This window comes from Plectrocnemia conspersa, unplaced genomic scaffold (genome assembly GCF_051122295.1).
Source record: "Plectrocnemia conspersa isolate PC_06_02 unplaced genomic scaffold, ASM5112229v1 ptg000002l, whole genome shotgun sequence".
In the NCBI taxonomy this organism is placed as follows: domain Eukaryota; kingdom Metazoa; phylum Arthropoda; class Insecta; order Trichoptera; family Polycentropodidae; genus Plectrocnemia; species Plectrocnemia conspersa.
In genome coordinates this window covers 21019192-21033802 of record NW_028277166.1, presented here as the reverse complement: position 1 = coordinate 21033802, position 14611 = coordinate 21019192, and the positions used below count along the sequence as shown (strand labels likewise).

Sequence of the window (14611 nt, the reverse complement as noted above, 5' to 3'; positions counted from 1 at the left end):
ATATGATTTGTATTTCATATAGTTTAAGACCGAAAATCACTTTAATTTGTAAAGAATTTATGACAGGAATATGTGCCCACCCGAAAAGGATAGTACACGAAAAATAATATATGTTTTTTGCGTTAATCATATGGGGGAGCAAGGCGCTGAACAAAGCAAATTGTATGTGAAATGTTTAAAATCAGTATTAAAATAATGCCTATATATGATTAAAAAAAAAGTAGTAAATTAAATAACAAGGGAGTTTTTTCATAGAATAAAACACTTTGGACCTTACTCTGGCAACACAGAACGGGCGTCGTTAGTAAGCGTTTCGGGCTTGCTCTCGGAAGTTACTAGCTAAGGACGTGGAAATGCTGATTATGCTAGATCGCAATCCTTTCGAGGGTGAGTAGAAAACACTGACCGCCCCCGATCTCGTCGCGAAGGCCAAAAAGTTTGCTTTTTGTATTATGGCCGCCGCTTACCTTTCCTTTTAGTTTCAGGGATAGAAAATACGAACGAGGATCCTGATCGGGTCGAGATCGGCGGTATCCGCAGGAAGACTCGAAAGCTGACCGTGTTCCTGGTGAGGAGGCCCAGTATGGAAACATGGGAGGAAGTGCCTTGCGAGGTGGCCAACGTAGCCTGGCCGCAGGCGGTCATCAGCTTCTACGAAGAGCGGCTTACCTGGGTTAAAGCGGATTCCTAAAGCTGTACCCAAAATGATCAATTGTGAATAAAATTCATAAATTGAAGGATGTTGTTTTATTTTTTTTGTCAAATAATATTATTTGTTTAAAACTTAAATTGTAAATAAGGATCGATTTTTGTTTGGCGGATGTCAAGCGTCGCAGTGCTGCCAGTATAAATAATACGAAAGTCGACGGTTATCGATCTCATGAACGACACGCTTTGTCTCTGTCCGCGGGTAACGCCTACCTGCGCCGTGACAGTATGCATTGGGCACCTAAATGTGTTAAAAACGCTTTAATTTATTGAAATAATATTTAAATAACTTACGGTATAAATAAGTACTCCCCCACATATTAGCAAATTTCGAAATGGCGCGCAAAAATACTAGCTGCTGTTAAAGATAAAGTTTAAATCAAATCATTTCTACAAACTAATCTTTCTTCGCATTTATGAGAATTAATCAATTATTGTATATATAAATCCAAAAATAAAATATGAGACCGTAATTAGAAACTTTAATTACCTTCCGATATTTGCGTTAAAATTTAAAATTACGCAAAACTATATAAACCCACTAATCTCATAATCGGTGACTACAACAATATCAAATTTAAGTATAAACAAAGAATGCTTAAGCACTTATTGCTTTAGATGCATAAATCTTTTTAGGTAGTAGCTCCAGGTCCCTAGTTAAGAAAAGAGATATTAATAATATTAAGCTTATTAATTTAAATATTTGTTAATTTGTAAAAGGTTATTGTATTATTTTATCTTGTTATTACTGATAGTCGTATTTAATCTTTCTAATTTTTTTTAGTAAACTAGATAATGGTTATAAAACAGAAACCTATACTTACTTTTGAAGTATGTATTTTCATGTTTTCTTAATTTTGTAATCAGCGATAAAAAAACAGAGCTGTCATTTTTCGCGGTATCGATTGTTTATTATTTAGCTTCAACCTCTAGGAATGAGCACATAAATGTAGCAGATAATCATGCCAAACCGTGTCGATGACATTTTTTACACCTAATATATTATTTTTCATATTAACATTAGTGCAATTATGTGGTGAAATAGTTAAATAGTAAATGCAATTTTCAGGAACGTGTTAACCTACCTTACGTTTACGAGCTTACTTCAAATTAAATGTTTACTTACCGCGTTGTTTTCATTTCTCTTATTGCTCGCGCTACTTTGTTATGTTTTTAAACTTTCACGCGCCCATGCTACTCAGAGAGTTTCACAAGAGAGATATGGGTGAGTGCGTCCCATTTTCTCTCACATGGGTTCGGATAACCTGAGCAGGGTCATTTCAGCTTTTTTTAATATTTCTATTCTGTTAAGATGCATAGTATTTAATTAAATTCCATGCATATTTCTGGGAAAAAAGAGGGGGGTGGATGCGCCCACCTGCCCCTTCCCCTAATTGACGTCCCTGCATATTATGATGGTATTATAATTATAATAATATAATATAATAGTTAAAAGTGTTATGAAATTAGTTTACGTGTCGAGAATAAATAATTGACATTACAAATTTAGTATTGTAAAATATAATAAATTTATATAATAATAGAGTATAAATTTGGTAATTGTATTTTTGATTGCGAATAAAATATTAAAAAAATATAATTGGAGTAAACATGTGAATAATATATGGGCGATTTTTTCGGTGTTATGCCAGCAAATATTTATTAGTAACTTTGACAATTGCACGATGGTGGCCGGATCACCGGGCGGAACTCCCGGGGGCGCCGGCGTTCTGCCGTTCGTCCGCGGCGTGGACTTCACCGATAATGATTTTAGCGTAATTGCAATTAATTTCCGCGTGAAATTTCCTTATCAGATTTTGATGAAATTTATTCTAAATTTATATATTTTTGACACCATTTAGGAAAACAAATTTCCCAGCGCCATGAGCCTGATGACTGGCGTGCAATGGCTCAAATTGGACAGAACGAACCTATCCGAAATACCCGAACAAATGGGGAAATTGGTCAAACTGGTATCATTTACTTTTCGATTCGTATCAATTATTATATTACGAGCTTGTTATCTTATATTTATTTTACGCTAGGAAAACTTGTCTTTGAAGCGAAACAATCTCGAAAAACTCTACGGCGAATTAACAGAATTGAGATGCTTGAGATCGCTCAACTTGAGACACAACAAAGTGAAAAGTTCGGGTCTGCCGAGCGATTTGTTCAAATTGGAAGAATTTACAACTTTAGACCTTTCTCACAACAAACTAAAACACATTCCGGACGGCTTAGAGAAAGCGAAATCATTGTTGGTTTTGAATTTGAGTCACAACACGTACGTTCAAACTTTAGCTAATAATTGTAAATATACTTTCTTATACTGATTGATACAAATTTACTTGATCAGCATTGACGTTATACCGCCGGCCCTGTTCATCCAACTGACCGATTTGCTCTTCTTAGACATGTCGCACAACGAACTCGAAACTTTGCCTCCTCAAACTAGGCGTTTGGCCAACTTACAAACGTTAATATTGAACGATAATCCCATGGGACTGTTTCAATTGAGACAGTTGCCGTCGTTGTTGTGCCTTGAAACGCTTCACATGCGAAACACTCAGCGAACTTTAGCCAACTTTCCGTCGTCTTTGGAGACGTTGTCTAATTTGTCAGATCTTGATCTATCACAAAACTCACTGCCGAAGATACCCGATGCTCTCTTTTCCCTGCCCAATCTTAAGAGGCTCAATATGAGCGAGAATGAAATTACCGAACTACCTTCAGGTGAATATTTACTTCAGGTTATTGTCAATAATACAATATATTAATTTAAAAAATATGTTTATTTTGTAGCTATCGATTTATGGCAGAAATTGGAAACGTTCAATCTATCGAGGAATAAACTGGCTGCGTTGCCGTCTTCGCTCTGCAAATTACAATTGCTTCGTAGGTTATACGTCAATGATAACATGCTCGATTTTGAGGGTATACCGTCAGGAATCGGAAAATTGAGTTGCTTGGAAGTATTTTCAGCAGCTAATAATCAATTGGAAATGATACCCGAAGGATTGTGCAGGTATATTTTTTTATTGATAATGTATAACACTAAAATTAGTATTGAGGTCAAAGCTTTAATAGTAAATTAACACTAACAATATGGTTCGGTCCGTTTTCGCATGATACCAAAATTTTTTGGTCAGTCTGTTCACGCATTTTCGACAGATTAAAATAATGTAACTCAAGTTTATACAAATATTGTGCCAACGTAACAAATATTTAATTTTTTTTCTTTATTGCTGTCTTTAACCCTTTGGGCGCAATGGCTCCACATAAGAGTATCATCATTTTACGTTTGTAAATTTGATTCATTTATTACTTATCCCGATGGTATCATTAGTAATAAATTTTCGAAGATATTATTTCCTTTAATGGAAAAATAAAAAATGTTAAAAATTGTTTTATTCATTTTATAGTAAATGTTTGTAATTTCGATCAATAATTTCTATATAATTTCGACGGTACATTTATCAATGATATTTGAATATCATTCGTTTTTGACGAGAAAAATACTTAAAATAGACTTATATTAGGTACACAATCTAAATTCCTTTTATGTGTTTCTTGGAATTGATATCGTCAGAATCACAGATGTTCTTTAAAGATTGTGCTCAATATTTTGCAAATAATTACGAAAATAAATTTAAAAAAATGCATATCGATTTTGCCAACGCTAGTGTGTGTAAGCACTGTAAATGTAAAAATAAGATTATAAAATAATAATATTTTTATGTAATATTATCAAACATATTATCTTCAATAGGTTTCCAATACTGACGTTTTGTTATTTCTGTAGATTATTATATTCGAACGCATCACAAAAACAAGCAAGATGTGTTTCATATTTTATTTATTTTAGACTGTTTTACAATAGATGCTTTGTTTTCTTTATTTGTGAGTTTTATATTATACTCTCTTATTTTTATATTTCTAAACGTGTTATCACATAAAAAACTTTAATTACCTTATCAATAAAGCAATATTTACTCTAATATATGCATGAATAAAATAATCATAAGTTCACAAATGTGAGGCGTATATAAAACAATCAAAAGTTAATAAAAGTGAGACGTAATTAAAACTTAAAATGAAATGTTGAGAATCACTGAATTTGCTTCATCAATAAATATAATATCGTAAATAAACATAATACAACAAATAAAAATGATGATAAATGTGAGACATAAATATAAAAGCTTATAACAAAATGTAAAGAACCAATGATGCCAACTATGGCAACAATTATGAATAATGATTGAATAGATAGCTCTCGAACTGACTGTGTTAACGCAAATAGGGTATAGGACTTTTTAATGTTTTGGATAACTGCGATTTCGAAACAAGGTGGCGAAACAATATAACGAACTTAATCGAGATATTAACCCTTTGAGCAGTATTGCCATACATGTACGGTTGTCGATCTTTCACTGTTTTGCGGTACCCCAGATAGTTATATATTTACTTATATAACTGAATAATAAATAAAAAACATATTTATATAATAAAATTCTCAATTTGGCTCAATGTCAATAATTTGTATACAAAATAATACTAATAAATTAAAGAGTACGAAATAAATTAACTTAGCAAAAAATATTTTATAAGAAATATTGAAACCCTCTGAATTGATATAAAAAAAATACCACAAAAACCAAGTAATATATAAAAGTATGTACAATAAACTAACAAAATTTAATAATGGAAAATTTAAAATAAGTCATTAAAACATACTAATACAAAAAAAGTAGTAAAATATATCAACGCAATTAAACGTTAAGAATCGCTGATATTTTCTATAATATACTATAAATGCAATATAACAACAGAAATAATTATGGAAAATACATAAAAATAACTCACCATTCAACGGATTAATAAGATTTATTTTTAGAAAGAGTTTTATCTCAATATGAAAAATACGTCAAGTTTTTTGTTTCCTCAAAACCCTCATAAATGACAGCAACTATTTAAAAACATTGTTTGCTTTACACCAAAATCTTCATTCATGTCTTAAATTACACTTGAATAAACCCTAGTTTTATTAAAATAGTTTTTCATATAATCGCAGAAACATTTTTTACATTCCGAAAAATGATGCTTCAAATTTCAGTCAAGCATGACACTTGACTGAAATTTGAAGTATCAAAATTTCGACGAATCAAATATATATAATTTTACAAAAAATGTATGAGTAATGGGTAACTCTGTAATGGAAATTTATATGTGAACATCTTTTCATCTTTGCTTTCATCTTATCTCAACGAATCGACTATAATAATTATAAACAATATTATAACTTCATATATAAATATTAAAAAAAGCATAACAACACGTACATGTTAATGATCACATCTTCAATCGATCATTAGCTATGCGTAAAAAAGTCATTATCAATCATGTGCTCATGATGCATTCCCAAGACTGCAGTTTCACATTCCACTTGTGAGAGAATCTCGGTCGGCGATGCGTAACGACTGCTTGAATATTATTACAGTCACTGATGTGCACTCTGTCAGACCACTCCTCTATAAAATATTCATTCACAAATATTTAAACATATAATATAATATGCATATTAATTATTGGGAATGTTACTATGAAGATGTGAAAGCTGCCTGATACATGGATATATTAAAATTCGTGTTTGCGTTGCAATATTTGTGGATATGGATCGCGAGGAAGATAACCCTCATTTGGAACATCATAAGCGACTCTTCGCCTGTTTCGTTTCTCAGATGCGGAGCACTCAAGAGGCTCAATTTGTCATGTAACCGTCTAATAACTCTCCCTGACGCCATTCACCTGCTCACCGATCTGGATCTGCTGGACTTGAGAGACAATCCTGATTTGCTGATGCCCCCGAAGCCTCAACAAGAGCAAAAGGGATCCGGAATCGAATTCTACAACATTGATTTTTCACTGCAGAATCAATTGAGATTAGCAGGCGCTATAGTTCCACCGCCGATTCAACCAACAGGTAAACCTTTGATCCATTGAAGAATTATATCTTATTATTGATCTATTATTATTGCTAGCTTCTAGCAAAGATGTTGTGGCTCGTAAGTTGCGTTTACGACGTTGCGGAAGAGCAGCTCCCGATCAGGAACAGGCCAAGATATTGAAAGGCATGCAGGACGTCGCAAATTTACCGCCTCCGGAACCGAACAAAGAAAAACAATCGCTCAAGTTAGTTTAAAATATTTTATGCGTCCTATGATACCTCTCCTAATTCCTTTATATATCTCATCTCAAAGGAATTGTTTCTTTGATTATACGAATCTTTGATACAACTCATTACACTTTTGTCTTTTTATTTCCACTCACATCCACTGTTATTGGACAAAATTGACCCAAGATAAATAAACTCATTTACTTTCTCTCAGAAAGGTAATTGTTCTTTCCAAATGCTTATATCTGTCAATTTATAGTCCTAATATTATGGATATTCATTAAAAAAGTTCACTTTATAAATGAAAATTATTTTTTAACCCTTTGTTATATTTAAAAATGCTATTTTACCCTGACAGTCTGTTAAAAATGTGTCCGATTCTCTCTTAAATGACGACGTTTTGCTTTATAATATCATTTTACAATGAATTCTCCGTTGATAGTTGTAACTTTCCTTCGTCGTACAGGCAAGTTTTTGATCCCATGCTAATCAATTTTTAGGCTTTAATCTAAAATACTCTTAGGACTTTTACTTTATTTTTCAATACAGCACTTACTTTGTCCATGAATATTATATAGTTCACTAGCCAAAAAGTCCTCGAAGGTTTTCCTTATGACGTATTTTAGACGATGTAGAATTGTTTTTTTTCATGAAATATATATGTATATTTCTAGACCGAAACGTTGGGATGAGGTTTTGGAGAAGCCGCCTTTGGATTATTCCGAGTTCTTCGACGAAGACGCCGGACAAATTCCAGGTTTGACCGTTTGGGAGATTGAAAACTTTCTTCCTAACCAGATCGAAGAAGTCGCTCACGGAAAGTTTTACGAGGGAGATTGCTATATTATACTGAAAACGTCTTTGGATATCCAAGGTTCTCTCATGTGGGAAATACACTTTTGGATCGGAGAAAAAGCAACGGTAATTTTTCGAACATTTACATTTAATGTTTTTATAAAATATTCAATTTAATTTTTTTACAGTTGGATAAGCGAGCGTGTGCCGCCATTCATGCTGTACATTTAAGAAATTATTTAGGAGCTAGTGGTCGTACTATGAGGCAAGAACAAAGCGACGAAACAGACGAGTTCTTACAATTGTTTCCAACTGCAGTTACTTACATACAAGGCGGTCGTACTTCGAGCGGATTCTTCACTATTGAAGATACTGTAAGTTTAGCTTTATTATGACTTTATTTATTACTGATTAATCAATGTATCAAATTTTTCTAGTACTATGCTACACGTTTGTATCGGGTTCACGCAAGCGGATCTACAATTCACTTGGAACCAGTGGCTGTTGAAGCTCAATCTTTGGATCCTAGATATGTTTTCCTTTTAGATAACGGATTAAATATTTATATATGGTAGGTGTTAGATATTCAAAATCATGTCCATATTTTATAGATTATATGTAGAGATGTAGAAAAGCTAGGGTTGTCAATCGAATATTCGATTATTTTAATTAATTGCCCAATTTTCAACTATATGAATATTCGTTTATACTCGAATGAAATTTAAAAAATCTTAAAATGAAAAAATTTATATACTTGAGCAACACTTTTTTTTCTCAATATACACGAGTGACTAGTGTCGCTCCAAAATCCATGCTCTTTATGCGCCTTTATTTTGTTTTGAAATGCAAGAAAAGGAGACGCTTCTTCGCAACATAAAAACGCTTTTACCCCTTCGAGAAACATTTGCTAATAAAATGTTTATCGGCGGTGTCTACTGTGACCGAAATTTGCAAAATTCGTTCGTTGCACGAAACCAAATATTGGAAAGGCCTACCCTTTATTATCGTTTAACACATCTCAAAAACAAGTAGGTGTGCATTGCAAATTTTTCTGAACTTCATGTTACGATTTTGTATTTGTTGTTTTAAGATGCAAAGATTTTACTTCAATCAGTTCAATAACAAATTATCACGGATAATTTATTTCTAGCTATGCAAATCCACACTTATTGTATATACAATAAATTTTATAAAATTGTATTTTTAAAATGTTTCATCAATTTTGCTGAATTAATTCAATCGCAGCAGATCTTAATTCTGGTGATTTAAAAAAGCTGAAGCGATGTCTCTGATTAAAAAGTTTGTAATATTAAATTAAACATTTTCTCACTGATCAGCAATTCACACAGCATTTTGTTACGCATATTTCATAAAATTCAAAAAGTTCAACGATTATAAAAGTAATCGATGATTAAAAAAAATTATTATTAACCAATATTTTTTTAATTAAATATATTTTTATGGACAATTGATTTTTTGCACTAAGTGGTTAAATAAATTAATATCTGTAAAAATCGAGAAAAAAAATCAAATATATTTGAATACTGCGTCCATTTTTATTTAATATTAAAATAATTGAGAGCCCTAAGGAGAGCAAATACAGATCTATACAACTAGCCATCAATTCAAACAAATTTCATGTTTTTCATATTCAAAAAATCATTTTAAAGTTGGATGTTTCATATAGTTGTTTCTATAATGCCACTACTGTTATATAAATTATTTTCTAGCTTATATCAAAATCCGGTAAAGATTTATTCATATATTTTTAGATCAAATAAAGACATCTATCAGTAATTAATGAAAAGGCTAAATATTTCTTAATCTATAATGTAAAATATTGTATTGATTTTAGATTTCATAAATATATTATGTTTTAGTAATACAAACATGGAATTTTTGATTGCAGGTTTGGTAAAAAGTCTAAAAATACTTTGAAATCGAAAGCCAGACTATTCGCCGAAAAGATAAATAAAAACGAAAGAAAAAACAAAGCCGATATTCATTCATTGAATCAAGGCGGTGAGAATGTCGATTTTTGGAAGGTGCTGGGCAATCTGGAAGGATCGCCTCCCGAAGAGCTACAAGTAAATATTTATTTATCAATCAATGGTTAAAAGTCATCTTTATGATTATACTTTGAACCTTAAGTAAAACTATTGCCTTCATCAACAGGAACACGTGTCCGAAGATTTCTCGTGGAAATCTCCACGTTTGTACCGAGTAGAATTGGGTATGGGATATCTGGAGTTGCCTCAGGTTGAAACACCGTCCGGTACCAAATTACAGAACACTTTGCTTCAATGCCGAAATGTGTACATCTTAGATTGTCATGTCGATGTCTTTGTTTGGTAAGCATGAGATAATCTAAATATATATGAACAAATTAAGTTCATGAATGTGATTGTTTAGGTCTGGAAAGAAATCTACGAGGTTAGTGCGAGCTGCGGCTGTCAAACTATCACAAGAGCTATTCAATATGATCGATCGACCCACACACGCTATGGTTACGAGGCTACAAGAAGGCACTGAGCATCAGGTATCATAAAATTAATATAAGCGATACCGAAATTTATTTTTGGAATGTTTAAAAATCAGTCAATAAAATTTTAACAAAGATAAATTAACATTTAACATAAAATATTTATTAGTCAGGACTGCAAAACAATCCTACGTTTATATTTCCTTCCTTATTTAGATCAGTCTCTAAAACCCTTATCAAAGTATGATACGGGAAAAGGCGAAGATCGAGAAAGAACAGAACAGCCAAAAATAATGAAACTGTCGCTTCATCTTTCTTATAAAATAGTTCACAGATATTTAAGTACCACTTGTATGTTCTCCGCTTACAATTTGATCACTTGATTGTTAATTAGGTATTCAAGAGTTACTTCCAAGGCTGGGACGAAGTAATCGCTGTTGATTTTACCAGGACTGCTGAATCCGTAGCTCGGACGGGCGCCGATCTCACTAGATGGGCCAAACAACAAGACACAAAGTATGGCTTAATCTTATTTATATTTTTATTTATTGTGCTAATATAATTTAAACGGATAGAGCTGATCTGACGGCGTTGTTCACGCCGCGACAAGCTGGCGTATCAGCCGCCGAAGCCGAACAATTAATAGAAGAGTGGGCCGACGATTTGGAAGCGATGGAAGCATTCGTGTTGGAAGGACGCAAATTCGTCAGACTGCCGGAAGAAGAGATGGGCATATTTCACACGCAGGATTGCTACGTTTTCTTGTGCAAATATATCGTCGTCCCGGAGGTATGTTATAGTCATTCTGATGTCGTACAGATCTATTAGTAAAAATAATTAAAAATATTTTTATAGGTGGATGATTTAGAAGCTGAAGGCGAAGTGGATAATAGAGTTCGCCGAGATTCGACAGACGGTACAAAGCACGACCCCGAGGAAGAAGAGTCCATTCAGTGGGTCGTGTATTTCTGGCAAGGCAGATACGCCGGTAATATGGGCTGGTTGACGTTCACGTTCGGATTAGAGAAGAAGTTCAAATCTTTATGTCACAATTTGGAAGTCGTAAGGACGCATCAGCAACAAGAGAACGCCAAATTCATGTCGCATTTCAATAAGAAGTTCATCATCAAAGACGGAAAACGGAAGCAAGACAAGAAGGTGCAATATAATGAGTTTTATTAATGATATTTATTATAAAATATTTTATTTGACAGGTCAACGGTAAAGCTCCCGTTGAATTGTATCATCTCCGTTCGAATGGCAGTCCTCTATGTACGAGACTCATACAAGTGAAAGCTGATGCTACGAGTCTTAATAGTGCTTTCTGGTAATTATATTAATTTAAATGAATAGGATTCGATCAATATTGAATTATCTATTAATTTCAGTTACATATTAAACGTGCCATTTGAAACTGAGGACGATTCTGAATCGGGAATCGTTTACGTTTGGGTCGGTTCAAAGAGCGATCCCGAAGAAGCGAGATTGGTCGAACGAGTAGCCGAAGATATGTTCAATAGTCCGTGGGTCAGTTTACAGGTAATGTGTGAACAAATTTTATTCATTTTTTATTTGATAAGTCAATATTTTATTTGTTATATATATATTTTAGATTTTAAACGAAGGCTCCGAACCCGACAACTTCTTCTGGGTCGGGATCGGCGGAAAGAAACCTTACGACGAAGACGCCGATTTCATGAATTACACCAGGCTGTTTAGATGTTCTAACGAGAAGGGATATTTCACGGTTTCCGAAAAGTGCTGCGATTTTTGTCAAGTAAGTAATCGTTCTTTCTACGAGATATTGTTAATAAGTACAACTAATTGGTTTTCACATTTTTAGGACGATTTGGCTGATGACGACATAATGATCTTAGATAACGGCGAGCAGGTGTTCTTGTGGCTGGGTGCTAAATGCAGCGAGGTCGAAATCAAACTGGCTTATAAATCGGCTCAAGTGTACATCCAACATTTGAGAGTAAAACAGCCGGAAAAACCTCGCAAATTATTTTTAACACTGAAGAATAAGGAGTCGAAACGATTCACGAAATGCTTCCACGGCTGGGGACCGCATAAAAGGCCTCTGGAGTAATAAAAATAAATTTGGCTCGAGTTCAAATGATATTTATATATATAAATACAAATAGTTTCGACTAATATGTAGATTTGTGATTGTGAAGGATAAATGACTGAACTATTGTAAATTATTTATGTACTTTTTATTAAAATTTAATATCAATAATAAATATTTTAAATTGTAAATAAACAAGTGCCACTTATGGACAATGCAATAAGTAAAAACTACATTATAACAATATTATAACTTAACAATTTTTTTGTACATTTTTATATAACATGAATCAAAGTCGCACAAATTAAAAACGTAAGAGCAACGCCCCGAGCGGGTTTTATTGTAACTAATAAAAGACTATATTATTTAATAATATTAATAAATATTCAAGTTTTCATTTTTCTTTTATTCTTTATAAGATTTATTTTCGCATAAGAGTTGACTAGTGTCTCGTGAACGATATAAAGCTGATCTTAAAAGTTCGAACTGTACAAAATGAAATACATAGGAAGCGTGCAGTCATGGAGAATATATTGAGGTATTAATCGTCGTCGTCGTCGTCATCAGAAGGAACGAACAAGTCGTTCTCCTCGAGGAAGTTGGCAATGTTCTTGCTGATAGCGGCGCCGAGGAGGAGGCCGGGCACTACGGCGGCGACGAGCCCCATGAGGCCGAGGGGCGTGCGCTGCGGCTCGGGCAGCAGCGCTCCATTAGCCGTGGTCGTCGCCGATCTAGATTGGCTGGCGGGGGGCGTCCTCTGAGCCCCCGCTCGCCCTACAGAGCGCCACAAAGTCGAGCACCGGCCCCACATGCCCGACGAGGGGTTTTGACACTTGAACTATTGCCATGTGTGAAAATTGCGCAACAAAAATAATGATTCTTTCCGCTACCGGGCAATATCGAACACGAAAAACATGAAGAAATATTTTACTTTATAATATACTACAAAATTAAAAAACAGATTTGTGAAACGCAGTTTGCTTTTAGCAAAGATTTAAACAATGTATAATTAGTGTAAACGTTTTGAAACAACGGTGTCTCGATAATATAGTGTATCACATTCCTATCAATACCTATATGCTAACCAAAATATAGTTTTGATAAAATCCAACATGATGAAAATATGATAAACATTTAAAAATCTGCAGGAATGTACGATAACGAGAATTAGAATTAATGATAAATCATTATAAGTATTTTCCAATTCTCGAGAAATTTTAACGTATGAGACTTATTATTATAGTATATACGTATATATTTGTATATGGAATATAATAATCAAAATTTACACTAAAAAATATGTACACATTGAAAAATTAAACGTTTTAACATAATGCACTGTTATTTTCGCACAATATTATTATCATTTTTAGTCATTGAACCTTGTATTATTCATGTTTTGTCGACCGGCAATTTTTCGATTAAGGCAAAACGAAACGTTTGCTTATCATAATTCCTTAAGTCAGTAATAAATGTTTACATGTTTTTGGAGTGTTAATCATAATCCCTATCCCCTCTTTCATAATCTATTCCAAATGCAGTTGTGAATTTATCAGATTTCAACCAGCATTAGTTTTCAAAAATACAATTGATATAAACCATTAAAAATATTCGTATAACAAAAAAAAAACATTTTATTACAATTCCCAAACAATGAGAGATCATCATTTTTAATTTTTATCGAGAAGATAATAAACACTAATAATTAGATATCAAAATTAACTGAGAAGTGAAATAAAGTGATCCCATATGATATTAATAATTTATTGAGAATGTATATGATGATTCAACTTCAGTTTCTGAACTTTTAAAAAAAAACACAAATTCATACATCTTCGGTTTTTTTATTAATCGAACATTTGATGCATTTCATTAATTATGAAAAATAATTTAAATGAAATAGCTCCATCTGGGCCTTTTGCAGCAACCAATCTTTTCTATGTAATTTTTAATGACTTTTTTGTGCATTTCTTGGTGGATGTTGTGTTTTAGATGCTCCAACATTTTGGGTTTTTCGACGTATCCTTACAAAAAAATCAGTTGACGTCGCCAAAATGCGAAATAATGCGACCTAGAAACTTTTCATGAAAAACATCCAACGTTGCAACGTTGTGTTGCACGTTGCGCCGTCTTGCTGGAACTGCATGTTTTCGGCGTCAATATATTCGACTTCGTGCCAAAATAATCCGTTATCATGCGTTGATAGCGCTCACCATTGACTGTTACAATCCGAAAAAAGGAATATTGTTTTTATTATGTTTTCTGTTTTTCTACATGGAATAGACTCACAAATAATTCAATCAAACATTCGAAACTTACAATATGTGGATTTATTGACGAATGGAACATATTAGGGTGAAGAGCAAGAAATTTTTCTAAG

General features: G+C 33.2%; 3 protein-coding genes across 3 annotated transcripts; 2 read left to right on the top strand and 1 right to left on the bottom strand.

The window, feature by feature from the left end:
* Nucleotides 1-235: 235 nt before the first annotated feature.
* On the top strand, nt 236-737 carry LOC148238036 (heterochromatin protein 1-like). Its single transcript, XM_088181708.1, has 2 exons — nt 236-387; nt 480-737. Exons 1-2 carry the CDS (start codon nt 354-356, stop codon nt 689-691), a joined length of 246 nt encoding a protein of 81 aa, XP_088037834.1. The 5' UTR covers nt 236-353; the 3' UTR covers nt 692-737.
* A 1616-nt stretch (nt 738-2353) lies between these two features.
* fliI (FLII actin remodeling protein) lies at nt 2354-12626 on the top strand. Its single transcript, XM_088181782.1, has 20 exons — nt 2354-2483; nt 2571-2681; nt 2754-2992; nt 3065-3441; nt 3511-3733; nt 6450-6691; nt 6750-6900; nt 7558-7804; nt 7867-8052; nt 8116-8249; nt 9588-9765; nt 9854-10029; nt 10091-10217; nt 10555-10676; nt 10736-10949; nt 11016-11318; nt 11375-11487; nt 11549-11699; nt 11773-11937; nt 12004-12626. Exons 1-20 carry the CDS (start codon nt 2394-2396, stop codon nt 12250-12252), a joined length of 3798 nt encoding a protein of 1265 aa, XP_088037908.1. The 5' UTR covers nt 2354-2393; the 3' UTR covers nt 12253-12626.
* On the bottom strand, nt 12358-13080 carry LOC148238034 (essential MCU regulator, mitochondrial-like). Its single transcript, XM_088181783.1, has one exon. The coding sequence runs from the start codon at nt 13040-13042 to the stop codon at nt 12773-12775; it is 270 nt and encodes an 89-aa protein (XP_088037909.1). The 5' UTR covers nt 13043-13080; the 3' UTR covers nt 12358-12772.
* Between the last annotated feature and the right edge of the window lie 1531 nt (nt 13081-14611).